This window comes from Ochotona curzoniae, unplaced genomic scaffold (genome assembly GCF_017591425.1).
Source record: "Ochotona curzoniae isolate NIBS_2020 unplaced genomic scaffold, NIBS_Ocur_1.0 scaffold_1037, whole genome shotgun sequence".
Taxonomy (NCBI): domain Eukaryota; kingdom Metazoa; phylum Chordata; class Mammalia; order Lagomorpha; family Ochotonidae; genus Ochotona; species Ochotona curzoniae.
The window spans coordinates 17,763,377-17,782,466 of record NW_024467083.1 but is presented as its reverse complement, the minus strand read 5'-3'; the positions used below and the strand labels follow the sequence as shown (position 1 = coordinate 17,782,466).

Genomic DNA, 19,090 nt, shown 5'->3' with positions numbered 1-19,090 from the left:
TGAAGGGAAAGACAGCACAAATTTAGCAACATCACACATATACCTCTTCCTAAACTGACATGATTAGGAAACTTCACATTCTTCCATATTCAAAAATTCATTTATAATGGAAAAAAAAAAAACAAGGAGCAAATAAAATGTACTCAAAATAATTATCTGTGGCTAACATAAAAGAACAATTTGAGAAAATAAAATTTAGGAGCAAATTAAATTTTCATTTTAAACAGTCAAGCCTCCTCTCTCAAAGTTTGCATCAGATGCATCACAAGTCACCAGAATAAGCACTGAGATGAATTAAAGAAAAATGAAGGGGAGAAAAAAGACAGGAAAAATGAAGTTGAATAACAGCGTAAGATAGCAATAGTAACTAATATTTATTGAGTGTTTACCATGGTGCCAGACACTACCCTAACTACCGTACAGAACATTATTTTACCCTTGTAACATTCCCATATTATTGTCCTTTGCCTTCCAGATGAGGAAGCCAAAGCAGATGAGGACTGCCCACGGGCGTGCAGCACACTAATAAATGGGGACTGAGGATCTGAGCCCTGCCACTCAGCTCTACTGCCTCACTTTGCAACACTCAACCTCTGAGTGGTTTGTGCCCAAGTTCTTAATTTGTATTCTTCTTCCGTAACTTTTCCATGCTTTGAAAGGTTTTCCTCACTTAAAGGAAAACATTTTAAAGATCACTTGTGAAAAAATTTTATTTTATAGTTGAATTCCAAGAACTCAGTACCTAAAAAAAAAACTTAGTTAATATTTCTAAACTCCAAGTCTTCCTTGAACCTAATTAATAATAATAAAGCCTCAATTATTCATATCCTCCATGTTCCACTCTACATCAGTTTTAGTCCACTACTCTTCTCTGGGAGTTTATTTGATATCCTGAGTCAACAGTGTCCTTAACTACCTCCACAGCAATTAGGACACCTGTGCCACTCTGTCTTTTTAGTTGATGCTTTGGTCTGCATGCAAATCATCAGACACGTTTTAACATCTATGTTTGATGACAATCCTAACATTTCTAAAGGCTCAATTTTGCCAAATTGGTTTAATACGTCAGATTTACACAAAGGCCCAAAGTTTCAGAGAACTTCCCTTCCTACCTCCAGATACTGAAACAGGTAAGACATAGCTGGTAATTTCCCAATGTATGTTTGAAAGGGAACATTCATCTTATCTCTGTCATGACCCAATTCTTCCCTTTAACCTATCTTACACAGTTCTTTTTAACTTCTAGTCATGACCACAGGAATGACACAATCAAAAGTGGCTTTAATACACGGTCATAGTGTATGTTTTAGAAAGGCTAATGCCTAGCATTTTATCATGACAGTCTTTCAAGGGAGGGACATACCACTACATCATTAATTGTAGTTTACTTCCTCATTTTCTTCAATAAAGTCCATTAACCTGGTAACAATACTGTGACTTTCCAAGCGGGCTTTTAGCACATATTAACATTTTACAGTATCATTCACTAATAGATCAACATTTTATAAACATTACCTCATAACTGAGAGGCAAGTAAGCAATTAGACAATGCCTTGCATATGGTAGATGCTCAATAAATGTTTGAATAAATGGATAGTGGTTTTGCCTAGAGAGAAGAGGAAAAGGAAGAAGTGATAGTACTTCATAACAAGATATCTACATGCCAACAATAAAGTGGGTGTGGCACTTCAGAGCTGGCTACTAGTCCTGGCATTAAAAGACAGGATTTACCTAAAGTTCAGTCTTTGACAATAAGAACCTTTCCCACACTAATAATGGTAATAACAATTATAAGTGAATTACTATAAGATATGACACAAAAACAGCTCATTCTTACAGTTTCACAGGTGATCATCCACATTGTTTTGCTGCTTTACTAAATTTAAGTTCAAGATAAGTAGCTACTCTATTCCAAAAAGCATTCAGCTGAACTGCTATTTTCTGTACCATGTTGCAAATTTGATTGGTATATTAATATTTTTAAATTGCAAAAGGTATCTAGTAATATATAAACCATATGTGGATCTCATAAATCCTGTGGAGAACTGTTTCCAGAAAGAAAAAACCCTGAAAATTCAAGGTTTCAGTGCTAGGAATAATGCTGATTCTCAGATTCTACCAATACACATAAGGTAAGTAAAAAATACATCAAATGGTAAAGGAAAAAGTTCACTCTTAATCTCAAAGGTCACAAAAGCAGAAAATAGAAACCAAGAAGACAGCTCTAATATTTACAGAAGAGCATTTAGCACAGAGAGAAGCTGAGCCTGTACAGGAAACACTAATGAGAAAATTCCTTGTAACAGAATTCTAGACCTTTCTATCTGCCATCCCATTATCCTGTACATGACTTTACACAAAAATCAGTCCAAGAGCCTGCCTAGTATTAACTCCATTTCATTATACTTACAAGATGAAAACCAGTAAGAAAGAAGTAACAATAAGAAAAACAATTTTAACAACAAAAGGGCAGAACAAGGCTAGTTAATAAGCACCCCAAAACTAGTTTTCTGTATGCTTAATATTGTCATCTTAATGACATTCAATATCTATTCTGGTTAGTCTAACAAAACTAAAATGACAATAAAAATTAAAAATAAAACAAATTGGCAACCACATGATTAGTTCTATTTTGTAAGTAAGTTAGAATTTAATTTTGAATTTTAATTCACAAGATCACAAATTTTGATACATGTTAGATAAAGAAGAAATGCTAGCGCATGGATCCAGTCAAACCATTCAAGTAATGGTGAATAAGGTAAGTTTCTAACTAAGGTATACTGCCTAGAGAAATTTTTATCCTGGTTAAGAGATGCCAACCTAAGGAAAGACAATTGTTCAACAAAAAGGCAAATGACTTACTTGAAGTACAGGTCTTTGAAGGTAAAATGCGTTTCCACAATGCCTGTGGTCTTGACTCTTGTCCGAAGAACATCTTGCTGAGTTGGAATGTAGTTGGTTTGGGATATTCTATCCAAATCATTTAGGTAACTAAATAAAATACATACATATTTTTACCTGGCAAAGCCAACCACGTTCACAGCAAGTCAAAAGTCTTAACTAATCCCTTGCTAAAAGATTCTGAACTTGTCACTGAAGTGACAGAGGAAATCAGATCTTGGTATCACAGAAATGATGAGGAAAAAAATGAGAATCCAACACAAAATAATCATAGTATGTACTACACAAACAAAAATGATATTAATTCTACTAAACTGTCAAAGCTTAAAAAAAAAAATAAAAAAGACCTGATAGCTTGACTCTCCCTGAAGAAAAGCTCCTATGGCAGGCATCACTGTGCACCCAGTTACACCACTGCTAGTGGTGAACACATTCTATATCACAAGTTCAAATGGTTGCAATAGCTGAATACAGGTCTTGTAAATAAATAAATATGTGTACAAGAGACAAAATATAGGAATGCGTATAAAGACTATCATCAATTACAAAATTCCTTAAGCTGTAACATCCCAGAGAATTTGACAAAAAGATGTTTCAACTTCCTTTCATACTCAACTTTGTCCTTCTATACAAAACCTATATTGTCCACTGGCAAAAGATCTGTAAGCAGCAACTGGTACCACAGAAATCCACAGCATAACCCAGCATAGCTGGCTGCCTAAAAAGGGGTATCACGACTGTCATCTCCCTCTCAGGCCAGCTTTCAGCTGCATACCCTCCTGCAGAGAGAACTTACAGAGCTGGAGGAAATTCAGGACGCACTCAGCCACAGCAGGTGTCTTTCCTCCTTCAGCTGCTTACTACGGACTAGGCACAGACCATGGAGCTCATTTGGTAGTGCCAGATCTCCTGTTTGCTTTCCCAGAGGGAATTCTGTCTTTCTATAATGTTACTCCAAAACTGTTTTGAGGCTCCCTGAGACTTCTAAAAGTCTATATTAGGTGAACATTTCCTTGTGTGGATGCACACTGAACTTGCTCTAGGGTCAAGTTTTTTTCTGTCATAGTTTCACAGAGAAGAATGACTTACTATGAAGCAGAATCATTGAGCTGATACTCCCTGGATCTGCTGAAGCAGGCTTGCACGCCTCCATCTCGCCATAACCGTTTAATCACTCCTGCCAATTCTGGAGTCATCACCCCTTCTTCAGCACTGCCAGCTAATACAAACAATTGCCGGGCATCATCCTGGAGGGAGAAGTTAAAGAAGTCATTGTCCCTGTCTTCAAGACTTGAGGACAACCTCTACAATGTGCGTGCCAGCATGTCCACACAAGCAGAAATGCACTTTGAAAAAAATAATAATAAAGAAATTAATAAAAGTAGCACCACAGAGACCTTTTCTGGCAGGAAGGGAGGTGTGAGAGAATTTACAATTAAGTCTTCTACCCTTCTCATTCCACTCTAGTTCAAGTGCTGAACTAATATAAGAAATAATTGTACTTCTACTTTGCTGCTCCACACCTCACCACTACCACCAGAAAAGATCTCTGATCTACCAATCTCCACGTTGATCACACATGCCTTTTGGTCTGTGAGACATGTAATTAACACCATCAACTCTATTAAAGAAGCCTTAAATAAAAATAGAAATGAAAATCAGCGCATCAAAGGGAGTAAAATATTAATCAAGTTTAAGGAAACCCATTCTCTTCTTTCCTTTTAGTCCAGACAGAACAGGAAGAGAAGACTGAATCATTTAAGAAGTCTGGAAGCCTAGTGTGGGGAGTAAATCCCTCAGGGAAAATTCAAACAGCAGCTGAATTTCCCCCAAAGGAATAATGATAATGCTCTAAGACAGGGGAAGGAAGGCAGCAGAAGGAAAAGAACAAGACAGGACATGATCTCAACTTCATGAGTCATAACATAGATCTGCAAGTGGTTCTAGTTTTGAAACCTAAAATATATGGAGAAGTAGGGAAGGCAGAAAATGACTGTAAGACTCTTTAGACTATTTTATTTTATTCTAGTCATTTTTACTTTTCAGTTTAAAAATAAACCTGGGTGTCAGGATAACCTGCCTTCCAAATATATTATTTATCATTCTCAAGAGAATCCAAAAAACTATTAAAAAAAAAAAGGCAAATACTTTATAAGGCACATACTGCATAAAGGACAAAGAGGAAAGGGGAGTAATCACTTGCATCTTAAAAGCACCAGGACAAAACAAACAGCATTTCAGACTAATAGGTAAAACTACCACCTAAAATTAGCAAGACTTGCACATTATGAGAACCTATACATCTACCTAAGCAGAACAGAACTACAGTGCATGCAAAGTAATTTTGCTAGGAGCCAGCATTGTGGTGTAGCAGGTAGTCCCAGCTTCTACGTTTCTGATCCAGCTCTGTTGATGTGCCTGGGAAAGAAGCCAAAAAAAAAAAAAAAACACACACACAGAAGAAGAAAGAAAACAGGAAGAGGGAGTGAGTGAATCTTCCATCCATTGCTTCATTCCCCAAATGGCTGCAACAACTGGAGCTGGGGCCAGTCTGATACAAGGAGCCAGGAGCTTCCTCAGGGTCTCCCACATGGGTGCATGAGCCCAAGCACTTGGGTCATCCTCTGTTCCTTTAGTAAGGAACTGGATCAGAAGTGAAGCAACGGGTCTAGTGCAATAGTGTAGCAGTTAAAGTCTTCACCTTGAATGTGCTGGGATCCCATGTGGGCACTGGTTCTAACACCAACAGCCCTGCTTCCCATTCAGCTGCCTGTGGCCTGGAAAGCAGATGAGGACTGCCCAAAGCTTTGGGACCCTACACCCACGTGGGAGACCTGGAAGAAGCTCCTGGCTGCTGGCATTGGATTGGCTCAGCTCCAGCCATTGCAGCCGCTTGGGGAGTGAACCATCGGGTGAAAGATCTTCCTGTCTCTCCTCCTCTCTGTATATCTGCCTTTCCAATAAAAATAAAACCTTAAAGGGGAAAAAAAAAAAACAGGAAGTGAAGTAGGTGAGACTTGAACTTATGGGATGGGATGCTGGTGCCACAGGTGGAGCCTCTGCCTACTATACCACAACCAAGAAAGAAGATTCAAGAAAGTACATAAATTATATATTAGAATGAGTAGATGTTTGAAAGCTAGATGATGATTCAGGATCCTGAGAGGGGATGAATAATCTCAAGTGTATGTACAAGAGTGTGGAGGACTAGATTAACTAAAACAGAGAAAAACCAACAGAGGTAAGAAAGTAAATACTGCACCACTGACCAGCTAGAAGACAACAGAGAAGTAGAGTCAGGTGATAGGCAAGAATTAAAACAAGGGGGAGGAAGAAAATAAGCCCAAAGGAAAGAGCTGGTTCAAAAAAAGGAAAAGAAGAAAAGGGATGGGAGAGGAAGAGCTAACAACTACGAACTTTGAACTTTCTCTACTCGGAGACAAGACAAGCTTCTAATGATGTGGCATTTTTTCACAAAAATATAAACATCATATTCACTGCTTTCTTTTCTGCTAATTTTCTCCCCCACCACTTTACCTAATTTTGCTTCTCCTCCTAAACTATTTCTAACATACTTTCTATTGTAACATCATCCAATGACCCATTCAACACTTTCACCCTCAAGTTTCCTGCTTATTTGTTGGGCATTAATTTGTACTTGATAAGTTGGAGTTTGCAGGAGCTCTGAAGCTACTTCAGATATGTACACTTTGATTTTTGCATTTTCAGGCAGACCTGCAAGCTTTTGGTTCTATCTGACACATGCAAGGCATTGGAGATCTGAAACAGGATAAGGCAGAATTCAATCCTATACCCTATGGTTCAATGCAGTGGGGCTATAGTATTTTTTTTTAAAGATTTATTTCTTTTTATTGGAAAGGCACATATACAGAGAGAAGGAGAGACAGACACAAAGATCTTCCATCAGATGATTCACTCTCCAAGTGGCCACACCGGCCAGAGCTGAGTTGATCCAAAGCCAGGAGCCAGGAGCTTCTTCTGGATTTCCCACATGGGTTCAGGGCCCCAAGACTTTGGGCCATTCTCTACTGCTTTTCCAGGCCACAAACAGGGAACTGGATGGGAAGCTGGGTCACCAGGACCAGGACACGAACTGGTGCCCATATGGGATCCTGGTGTATGCAAGGCAAGGGCGTTAGCCACTAGGTTACTGTGCTAGGCCCCTGCAGTATTCCTGAATATCTGGAAATCACCTCTAAAATTTGGACTTAGTACTCCCAGAGTTTATTCTGAGAGATGGGTTTTTGCCTTTAATTTCTATAATCACAAAGCAGAACCATGTATCATGGTGACCTTTATTTTTTTTATTATTTTAATTGCCATAATTCTCATTCACTACTATAAAAAGTTAACAGTTCTTTAAAGCAGCAGTTCAAGAGTTATTGTAGAAACCCACAATAAAATGCACAGAATCACTCTTCCTAAACTTTTATTGCAATAATCTAATTTCTTCTTTTTTAAAGGTTCATTTATTTGAAAAGCAGAGTTTCAGACAGACAGACACACACACACACACACACACACACACACACACACACACACACGAGAGAGAGAGAAAGAGAGAGAAAGAGAGAATGAGAATGAGAATCTTCTTCCTACTGTTTAAATCTCTAAAGGGCCAAATGACTGAGCTGGACCAGTCGGAAGTCAGGTGTCAGAAGCCTACTCTGGGTCTCCCACAGGTACAGAGACCCAAGCATTTGAGCCACATACATAGCAGGAGCTAGATGGAAACAGCATCAGGATTTGAGCTCGCACCCATATGGGATACTGGCACTGCAGGCAGCAGTTTCTAACATCTTCTAAAGCAGACTGATAATGTTGATCAAATGAATACAAAGTACTTTCCCACATCTTACACTGGTGCTTAAATCCATTTCCCTAAAATGTGATGTAAATTTGGTTTAACTGTACTGACTGAGTAAAAGCAAGCAAAGAAGAAATAAGCCATACTTACTGCTCTAGCTGCTTCCCCAAAGTCAATCTTTAGTCGTCCCATGGCTCTTATGATTGCAATGATGGACTGTATAGTATTGCTGTAGACAACTACTTTATACTGTTTACATTCTTCCTCTGAATAGCCATCCTCATGAATGATTCTTTAAAAGGAAGAAAACCACAAGTCAATATTCCACAGAGCTTAAAAAGATACTATGGATTTTTTGTTTTTACTCATTGAGAGGAAATACACTCTTACAAAAGGTCATGTTTCAACTTACTTCATCTGCTTCACAATGGTGCTTTTACCGGATTCTCCAGCACCTTAAAGAAAAGAATAAACGTTGGATGAAGCACAAAAAAGCCAATTATGAATGAGAGCTCCAGATTAACAGAAACCACAAGTCCTAAGGAAAACTTTGGTAAGGATTTTATGTCCTTTGGGGAAAACAAGAACACTTCTCAATTAGAACATTTTACATTTTTTACACAACCAACCAAACAAAAACACTTCATTGAAAGTGTCCCAAGGTCTGCTGTGTAAAAACTATCTATCCAAGGACAGATGGCAACACAACCATCTCTAGGAACTCGATATGGACCTGAGAAATGTTCCAAGAACACCTCCTGGATTGTTGCAAGGAAGACCTGTTTCTACCCCTTCCCACTCTGCACTCCCTCTGCACTGTACTTGGCTTCTGAGCCAGCAAGGATCCCTTCAATGACCACAAATGTCAAACAGATCTAAACTCAATGACAATCCATCCTAGCCAATGGATCTCCCTAACCAATTCATTCTCCTATCTTCCAAGACACCTCCTCTCCCATAAACATTACAAACTCCTCCTTATTTCTTATTCTCAATTGATTATCATTCTCTTCCTTCTTGGAAAAATCAAAGCAATTAGGAAAAAGCCCTCATTTTCTCATAATCAAATCTATTAATCTCTTTACCTCCATTATTATTCTCTATCATCATGTATCTGCAATATCTTAAGACTAATATCTGCTGCCCCATACATTTAGACACTTCTTCTGTTCAGGTTCTTTGCTGCTGCAATTTCCCATGTCACACAAATATCACCAACTTTTCTCTTCCCATTGGATCACTCTCATTAGCTTACAATTTGTTTTTCCCGGTGCACTCAAAGTGAGGACTTTAGCCGCCAGGCCACGCTGCCGGGCCCAGCTTACAATTTGTTTTGCTATCTCCCAACTTTAAATTAACACACATATCCAGTACTACCTTTTCCTGACCCAACAAAATTATCTCTAACTACCACTATATTTTCTCTGTTCCACTCTATAGAATAATCCACTAATGATTCACCTATATTCACTGTCTCCAATTCTATATTAGTAACTTGCTCTATTAACCCATTCCAATCAGGATTTGATTTCCACCATTATTCACTTTTCAAGATATCCATCAATTTCCATCAAGTCAATTTTGGTCCTCATCTCAGGTAAAATTTGTCCAAGTTGATGACTTCTGTCCCTAGAAAAATTTTCATCACAAAGTTGGGTTCCAGCCACTACGCCCCCCTTGGATTGACTCCTACCCCACCCCTGTCAGCTCCCCTCCAATTTCTGAATTCTTCAGGGATCCCTCTCTCCCACTCTCATCTTACCTATACTCATTCTCTAGGTCACTTCAGTTCATCTAAAATATCACTGATATGTGAATAATAATAATTAACATTCTGTGTGTACAAGTCTAGGCTGCTTTAAGTACTTTATTTATAGTAATACGTTTAAACATCACAATAACCCTATGGAGGTAGGTATTATTATCCCTATTTACAGATAGGTAAATGAAGCAGAGAGAAATCAAGTATCTTACTCAAATTACAAAGTTAGTAAGCAGTAGGGATAAAATTTGCATTAGTAAGGTGAGGGAATGTGGAATAGTGGGTTAAGTCATTGCAACTCTGGCATCCCGTATGAGCATTGCTGTTGGTTCCAGGCCCAGCTGCGTCACTGAGTGAGCCAATCTCAAGCCAGAAACAGGAGCTTCTCCCACGTCTTCCACATGGGTGCAGGGTCACAAACAAGGAGCTGGGTGGGAAGTGGAGCAGCTAGGACATGAACTGGTGCCCATACAGGATCCCAGTACTTAAAGGGGGAAGGATTTAGCCACTGAGCCACTGTGTCAGGCCCTAAATATTCCAGTGCTTTGGACCATGCCTTTCCTAGGGCGAGTTGTCCACTCACTGGGTAGAATAAACTTTGTAAATCAGATCATGTCACAGCTCTGCCCAGAGACACTCCCATGGCATTCAATTACACACAAAATGTAATGCAGGGGTGATAACATGCAGTAAAATCTGGTCGCTGCCTACTTCCTTCCCCCCATCTCCTAATACTCTCCACTTGTTCTCACTGCTCTTGTTAGACCAGCTTTCTTGCTTCTCCTCAGCATACCAAACTGGTTCTCACTGAGCTGGATCCTGACTCACAGTTTTCGCATTTACTGTTCCCAGTGCCTAAAATAGTTTTTGAAAGATCTTCTTCACTTACGTTTCTGCTTCCCTCAAAACTGTCTTCCTAAATAGCTCCCATCCTATCACACTCTTCCCCATTATGCCGTGCTACACTTTTTCCATAGCATGTTCACCTCTTCACACAACAGCTTGTTCTCTGTGTTTCACAAATCCTTCTTCACTCCATACTAATAGGACCTCAAACTGGTCCTGACATAAATCAGCTATTCCTCCAAAGATTGCTGAACAAAAAATGAATGACTAACGACATATATTTATGTTTCTATAAAATGTGCTTAATTATTTGAGAGACAGAAAAAAAGCCGGTTTATTCCACAAATGCCCTAAGCTAGAGATCAAAATCAGGAGCTGGCAGCTGAATCTCAGTCTGCCATATGGGTGGCAGGAGCCCTCATCCCTGCCTGCTAGGATGTGCAGTGGCAAGCTGGAATAAAGCCAGGGCAGGGACAGAAACCAAGCACTCTGATATGGGATGCAGGCATCTTAAGCACCAGGCCAGACACCTGTCTTAAATGATTACTATTTAATAAGCACGATCCTTTAGTATTCCTCAACTTTCTGAACCAAAAATGTTACATAAAATAAAATTCAGGAGCCCCTGTGATGGAGCAGGTTAAGTTGCCACTTGGGATGTCTGGAATCAAGTCCTACCTATCCTTTTGAACCAGATTCCACCAATGTGTCAGGGAGGAAGCAGATGGCAGCCCAAGTACTTCACTCAGTCCCAGCACCACTAATGTAGGGACCCCAGATGGAGTGAACAGAAGATTCGTTTTTCTCTTTCAAATAAATCAACATTTGAAAAAAACGATTTTGGGCCCAGCGCCATGGCCTAGTGGTTAAGTCCTCGCCTTGAACACGCCAGGATCCCATATGGGCACCGGTTCTAATCCCGGCAGCTCCACTTCCCATCCAGCTCCCTGCTTGTGGCCTGGGAAAGCAGTCGAGGACGGCCCAAAGATTTGGGACCCTGTACCCATGTGGGAGACCCAGAAGAGCTCCAGGCTCCTGGCTTCAGATCAGCGCAGCTCCAGCCGCTGCGGTTACTTGGGGAATGAACCATCAGACGGAAGATCTTCCTCTCTCTCCTCTTCTCTGTATATCTGACTTAGCAATAAAAATAAATCTTATATATATATTTAAATATATACATATTTGAAGGAGAAAGAGAACAAAGAGAGAGAGAAAGAGAGAGAGAGAAAGAGAGAGAGAGAGAGAGAATCTTCCACTCATTAGTTCACACCCCAAATGGCCAAAATGATTGGAGCAAAGCCGAAGGCAGGAGTCTGGAGACTCCTCCAAGCTTACCAAGTGAAGACAAGGGCCTAAGCACTTGCAGGGACCTTGCTATGAAGCCATATAGTGAGTGCTCCAGTGAATGGAAGATTTCTATCTTCCCCTCACTCTGTAACACTAAAAACCAAACCTAACCAAATAAAAAACAAAGACAGAATTCTTGTTTCCTCCTTTGGCCTAGCCAAGACCTGGTTATTGTGGCTAATAAGGAGTGACACAGTAGATAGATCTCCTTTCCTGTTGTCTTTCAAGTCAATAATAAGTGTATTTGTGTGTGTGTGTGCATACATATATATTAAAAAATATAAGTGTATACAACATATATATTAAACAAATTTTTTTTTTCGCAAAGGCAGATATGCAGAGAGAAGGAGAGACAAAAAAAGATCTTCTGTTCTCTGATTTACTCCACAAATGGCCACAATGGCTGGAGCTGAGCTATCTGAAGCCAGGAGCCAGGTACTTCTCCCGGGTCTCCCTCGAGGATGTAGGGTCCAAAGGCTTTGGGCCATCTTCCACTGCTAGAGCTAGATGGGAAGTGCAGCAGCCAGGACACAAACCGGCGCATGCAAGGCGAGGACTTTAACCACTAGGATTTCATGCCTGGCCTATAATAAACATATCTTATAAAACAAAAGCAGTAGCAGCTCAAGTCCTACATTATAGTGCCTGGGTTCAACAGCTCCCAAATTCACCTTCCTGCTACTGTAGATACTGTGATACAGAAGGTGACAGCTCAACTGACTGAATTTCTGCCACTGTCATGAGACCTATTTTGCATTTCCAGCTACAGGCTTTGATCCCACCCAGCAGGCATTTAGGCAATGAGCGAGCTAGCAGGTGGTATGCTTACACACACTCTCCCTCTTTGACTATGAAATAAATGGTTTTTTAAAAGAAAGATTTCTTATTTTCATTGGAAAGACAGGTTTAGAGAGTAAAGGAGAGACAGAGAGAAAGATCTTTCATCTGTTGGTTCACTCCCCAGCTATCCACAATGGCTGGAGCTGAGCTGATCCAAAGCCAGGAGTTTCTTCTGAGTCTCCCATATTGGTGCAGCACACCAAGAACTTGGGCCATTCTCTGCTGCTTTCTCAGGCCACAAGCATGGAGCTGAATGGGAAGTGGAGCAGCCGGGACATGAACCAGCTCCAATATGGGATCCCAGTGCTTGCAGGGTGAGGACATTAGCCACTAGGTTACCACGCTGGGCCCAATATGTGATTTTTATAAAAGAAGTTTATTTATATATGATTTTGTCTCTGTTCTTGTGGCATAATAATAAAAAAAATCACTAAATAAATTAATATCCAAGTAGCAGACAATGATGACACTGAAGTGAACGCATGTAAATCTAAAAAACATTGTTGATTCAGTTCTGGATAACAGAATATAAATGCACATGAGTTATGCTTCAAATTGTTTAAAACACACGTCGAGGGGGGCCCAGCGGCTTGGCCTAGTGACTAAAGTCCTCACCTTGAATGCGCCGGGATCCCATATGGGCACCGGTTCTAATCCCGGAAGCTCCACTTCCCATCCAGCTCCTTGCTTGTGGCCTGGGAAAGCAGTCAAGGATGGCCCAAAGCTTTGGGACCCTGCACCCGCGTGGGAGACCTGGAAGAAGTTCCTGGCTCCTGGCTTCGGATCGGCATAGCACCAGCTGTTGCACTCACTTGGGGAATGAATCATCGGACGGAAGATCTTCCTCTCTAGCTCTCCTCCTCTCAGTATATCTGACTTTCCAATAAATAAATAAATCTTAAAAAAAAAAAAAAAAGACACACACATCAAGGCGTCCCAGCTGTTCCACTGCCCATCCAGCTCTCTGCTTGTGGGAAAGCTGCCAAGGACTGCCCAAAGCTTTGGGACCCTACACCCGCGTGTGAGACCCAGAAGTTCCTGACTCCTGGCTTCAGATCAGCTCAGCTCTGGCCACTGTAGCCACTTGGGGAATGAAACTGCAGATGGAAGAACTTTCTCTCTGTCTTTCCTTCTCTCTGTATATCTGCCTTTCCAATAAAAATCAATAAATCTTTGGGAAAAAAATCCAATATTAGTAAGAACAGCTGTGTTAAGGAAAACAAGAAATTACTGAAGCACCAGACTTTACTGTTTTTACATATTGAAATCAGCATTTCTACCGTTCACATTGTAGTATTTTGAATGTGATAATCCGTAAGTTTATTAACCTCTAAATCAATTTCTATTCAGCCCTGTGAAGGCACAGATGGAGAAAAAAAAAAAAGGCAAGCAAACAAAAAGCTATAATCCTACCTCTCACTTTTCCCTAGAATTTCTAAGTAAACACTTGCATGTCCTCCCCTTTAATATACTGGATAAATGTTTGCGAAGTGTTTATTAGTCATCCAGTTCCATTTCTTAAAAGAAAGATCTTACTGCCCTCAGAACTAAATACAAGGCTTGTCTCCATGGGGGTGTTCTAGGGCATTTTATACAAATAAAGAGTAAACTTCATCTTGTGAGAAGGCCGACCCATTCAGCTCCTATATCACCATGAAAAGTGCTAGCATCTTATCCATCTTCCAGGCACGAAATCTAAGAATCATCTGGAACCTCCTCGCTCTTCTCTTACCAAGCTGTAACAAAATCTTTCCTCTACCATTCCTCAAATTAATCCTTTCTGCTCCTCACATGACTGGGCCTGACACTGTGCCTATTACATGTAACTGTTGTAATTATCTTCAACTCAGCTCAAAGACCCTTGTCCCTCTCATCATTTCCAAATGGCTATCTTAACACATGTCAGTTCATCTAATAATTCTCCAAATTCTTCGATATTTTCCACAATTCTTTCCTAACAGGTTGGGGCTCATCATTCCCCCTCAACCCTTTGTGCCTCTGCTCTGTTGGGATCCACCACTTTGACAGCAAGCACCTCACTCACTCACTTCTAGATTTCCCCCAGCTGCTTTCCATGTCCCACCTTCCTTTGTCAACACACATCTGCTTTCTGTAACTTCCCAATTTTCTCTACATCTTTTTTTACCTATGTTCCTTCAAAAAATTATCACAAGACAAGGTTCATTTGCCCATGAGCAATCCATGAGAGAAGTAATGGAACAAAGGAAAGAGACAGGGCACAAACCCTATTGGAGAACTGAGGATGACTCTATGCAAATGAGATGGATCTGGGGAAGGGTAGGTTACACAGGTGACAAAAAAATTGGAAAGGTGTCAGAAACAGGAGGGAATGGGACCAGTAAGAGGCATTTTATCCTCAAAAGGATATCCTATGCTGGAAGAAAGAATGAAACGTAAAAGGTCTTGGAGGGAGTGGAGTGGGGAAGGGAAGGAAGGAGAACATTAATCATCTCACTCTCAGCAAGAGAAGACAATTTTCAAAAAATAAAGGTATAAAGAAATGTTAAAAATCACCTTATTGAGCGGGTGTTGTGGAACAGCTGGATAAGCTTGTGATGCCCACATTACCCATCACACAGGAGATGAAGGAAGCTCCAGGCTCTGACTAGCCCAACTCTGGCCACTGGCGGCCATCCAGGGAATGAGCCAGTGGCTGAAGATCTCCCTGTCTGTCCCTCTTTAACCTTTTCAAACTAATAAATACATCTCTGAAAAGAAAATCAACCCTGGGAGATGCCTCATACTGAAAAATATGTGTCATCTGATAACATTCTTTTTTCTCTTTGATCTAAGACCTGAGAGAGTTTATTAAGAACTCTTTGGTTACTGGAATTGTTTCAAAATCCAAATGGTCTAACTATTTAGCAGCTGTTTCACCATAAAATCTTAGATGGACTCTAGATTCACACACTTCAACAGAAACTTACAACCTGGAAGCTTCAGCAAACCACATCAAAGCATTAGTCATTTTCTCCACCCCACCCTGAGGAACAAAAACACCCTCTTCCTTAAATAGACCCTCAGCCTACACACTCCTGCTCACTGCCCCGGCCTCACAGCTCTCACCCATCTAGGCCTCTGCAGCCTCTTTCTCCCAGGTCTTGGTGCTACTCACTACTTACCACCTGTGTCGATGGTTATTCCAGTGGTATCCAGAATACCTCATTTTCCTTTTAAATATTAGTTTCTATGGAGAAAGCCTGAAGTATGTAATAACTCAGGATTATAACCAGAGCACAGCCTTCCCCCTGGAGGTCTGGATAGCTATGTATGCACACGATTCTATTTCAGATTAGCCCTGTAGCCAGGGCTAACTAAGACTCTCTAAGGGCCCCCATTACCATCCACAGAACTCATGACCAGCACAAGCATAGACAACCTTCGCTGAGCAACAACTTGGGGCCTGGCCAGCATAAACTGATTTTCTAAAAATTCTGTAATTACCTAATAATACCAATTAATAATAAATACTAATGGAAGGGCCTATCTCAGTCCTACTTCTGAATGACAAGCTGTGTGACAAGTCAAACTTCACAAACCCTGACAGTTTGTATATATATAGCATGTGAAGGGCTTTGGGTCTAAATGAACTCTGGTTGTATTCCACTAGTCTATGACTGCAACTGTCATATTGTTTAGACACACTCTGACACATATTGTTCAGACACACTCTGACACACCAAGGTTTCAAACCAAACCAAGGATCCACACCTTCATATCAACTCAGCAACTGAAATAGCTGCCCTAACAGTTATTAGCATGTTCTCCAATGAAGCACACTGGACAAGACAGAGAAAGGATTAAAGAACACTCAATGGTGAGGAAATAAAAACCAACCATTCAACTTCTTAAATCCACACTTCAGAGTATTCTGTAATTACAGTCTCAAACTAGCACAGCATTTAAGTTAGACTGCCACTCTTTACAAAAGAAAGGGAAATGTAGGGCCCAGCACGGTGGCCTAGCAGCTAAAGTCCTCGCCTTGAACACGCCAGGATCCCATACGGGCAACAGTTCTAATCCCAGCAACTCCACTTCCCATCCAGCTCCCTGCTTGTGACCTGGAAAAGTAGTTGAGGACAGCCCAAAGCCTTGAGACCGTGCACCCACGTGGGAGACTCGGAAGAGCTCCTGGCTCCTGGCTTCAGATCAGTGCAGCTCCATCGCTGCGTTCACTTGGGGGAGTGAACCATCAGATGGAAGATCTTCCTCTCTGTCTCTCCTCCTCTTTCTATATATCTGACTTTGCAATAAAAATAAATCTTTGTTAAAAAAAAAAAAACAAAAAAAAGAATTGTGAAAGCCCATAAAGATCACCAGAACACTGTCCAGGATACTGCCAAGAGATGCTGCCAAAACTGTTCCTATTAACTCACTTTGACTAATAAATCTAAGGAGCTATCAGTAAAAATGCAGATTATAGTAAAAATTGTATTACACTTAAAATGCTGTTACTGTACTATACTTAACACAAAAAGCAGCTGCTTCTTAATCCTTTGAAAGGAAATGCTGGCAGAATAACAGATGGGGAAAAAATCTCACCATGCAGATTTTAATGATTTATTTTGTTTGAGACCAGGGCATTGGCTCAATTGGCTAATCTTCCACCTCCAAGCACTGGCATCCCATATGGGCACTGGTTCGTGCTCTGGCTGTTCTGTCTGTGCTTATGGCCTGAGAAAGTAGTAGAGGACGGCCCAAAGCCTTGGGACCATGCACTCACATTAGAGACCCAGAGAAAACTCCTGGCATGGGCTTCAGATTGGCTAAGCTCAGCTCTTCCAACCCTTTAGGAAGAAACCCATAAGACAGAAGATCTTTGTCTCTCTACCTTTCTCTGTAACTCTGCCTTTTTACTGAAGAATAAATAAATAAAGGATTGTTCCCACTCAGCATCAGAGATTAATTTTCACAGTTAACTCCCAAACTGTAATTTGAAACCATCACACTTCATTTTATTCTCTAGTTATTGCTGACTACTCTTAAAACACATACACAACACACACACACAACAATCAGAACTGGTCCAGGTCAAAGCTAGGAACCCAGAATTCAACCTGGGCCTCCCCCACAAAGGCAGGGTACCAACAACCTGAGCCATCACACGCTGTTTCCCAGCATAAGCCATTAGCAGGAAGCTGGAATCAAAACTGGAGTCAGGAGCCTGGCGTGATAGTGTAGTGGTTAAGGTCCTCGCCTTGAACACGCCAGGATCCCATATGGGCAACAGTTCTAATCCCAGCAACTCCACTTCCCATCCAGCTCCCTGCTTGTGGCCTGGGAAAGCAGTCGAGGACGGCCCAGATCCTTGGGACCCTGTACCCATGTGGGAGACCCGGAAAGAAGTTCCTGCAGCCGTTGTGGCCACTTGGGGAGTGAATCATCAGACAGAAGATTTTCCTCTCTGCCTCTCCTTCTCTCTGTACATCTGCCTTTCTAATAAAAAATAAATCTTGCACTCCAATATGAAATGGAAGCATCCCAAGCAGTGTCTTAATTGTTGCATCAATTTTCTCTTTTAATTAAAATAGTGATGAAACTTTTCTGCATGACCTGAAAAACATTCCAAGCCTGTGAACTGCTCCCTTAAGAGTATCCTGACCAGGCTTAACTTGGCCCAGCGACTAATGTCAAACACATTACTACTTGGTCAAATTGCCCCAATTATTTCAGTTGTGCCTACATAGAATTTACTGATTCAAGATTAAAACCACAATCCTTGAAAGCACAAAATAGTGCCTTCTTTCTCTCAGAATAGAGTGCTTACTGCCTCCTCTCGAAATCTAGAGCACAATTCCAGACAGAGTAGGCACTTAACTATCTGTAGGATGAGTGACCTAAGTTTCTATGATATTCCATTGTTGCCTAATCACATTTTGCAAATGTCAGTTGCAATGCATGGAATTTTTGATGTGGGCAGTTAATAGAAACACAAGATTTCCATTCCTCTGCTATCTTTATTCTGAGCCCCACACCCACTCCTGGCTAGAACTTCAACTCTCGCCCTACCATTAGACTAACAACATATTTGGACCACCAAGCCTCACTTCCCCATACTATTCTGAAACCTTGTCTCAGCTCCCTTGCACCAACCCTTCAGAAACATCAATCACTACTAAATCTGTTCGACTGACTCTGTAGCTTTAACATCTAAAACAGTGCAGAAAACACAGCGGGCACTCATCAAGCTCTTCATCAGACCAGTGAGAAATATCTTCAGGGTAAAAGAAGGCAGTGGTACAAATGGGAAAGATAACAGGTGCTATCTCCAAAAATATTTTTCTAAGAGGCACTCATATAAACAATGTATCAAAAAGACTTAAAGGGCATATAAAAACACTCAATGCTTTTTTTTAAAAAAGACATTTATTTTTGTTGGCATCATAGATCAGATTCACAAAGCAGACACAGATTTTCCAGCTGCTGGTTCACCCCCTGAGGGGCCACAACAGCTGGGACTGAACCCATCCAAAGCCAGGGACTTCTTCTGGGTCTCCCACATGGGTACAGCGTCCCAATTGCAAGGTTTTGGAGCATCCTCTGCT

The 19,090-nt window shown here is 40.8% G+C and overlaps 1 protein-coding gene across 1 annotated transcript in view; it reads right to left on the bottom strand.

The window, feature by feature from the left end:
- GNAI3 (G protein subunit alpha i3) overlaps positions 1-19,090 on the bottom strand; it is a 41,136-nt gene that overhangs the window by 8,026 nt on the left and 14,020 nt on the right. The window contains exons 2-5 of the mRNA XM_040999197.1: positions 8,142-8,184; positions 7,880-8,021; positions 3,991-4,148; positions 2,863-2,991 (exon numbers count right to left, since the gene is read on the bottom strand). Of these exons, the coding sequence (XP_040855131.1) occupies positions 2,863-2,991; positions 3,991-4,148; positions 7,880-8,021; positions 8,142-8,184 (472 nt within the window). The remainder of the gene's footprint in view (positions 1-2,862; positions 2,992-3,990; positions 4,149-7,879; positions 8,022-8,141; positions 8,185-19,090) is intronic.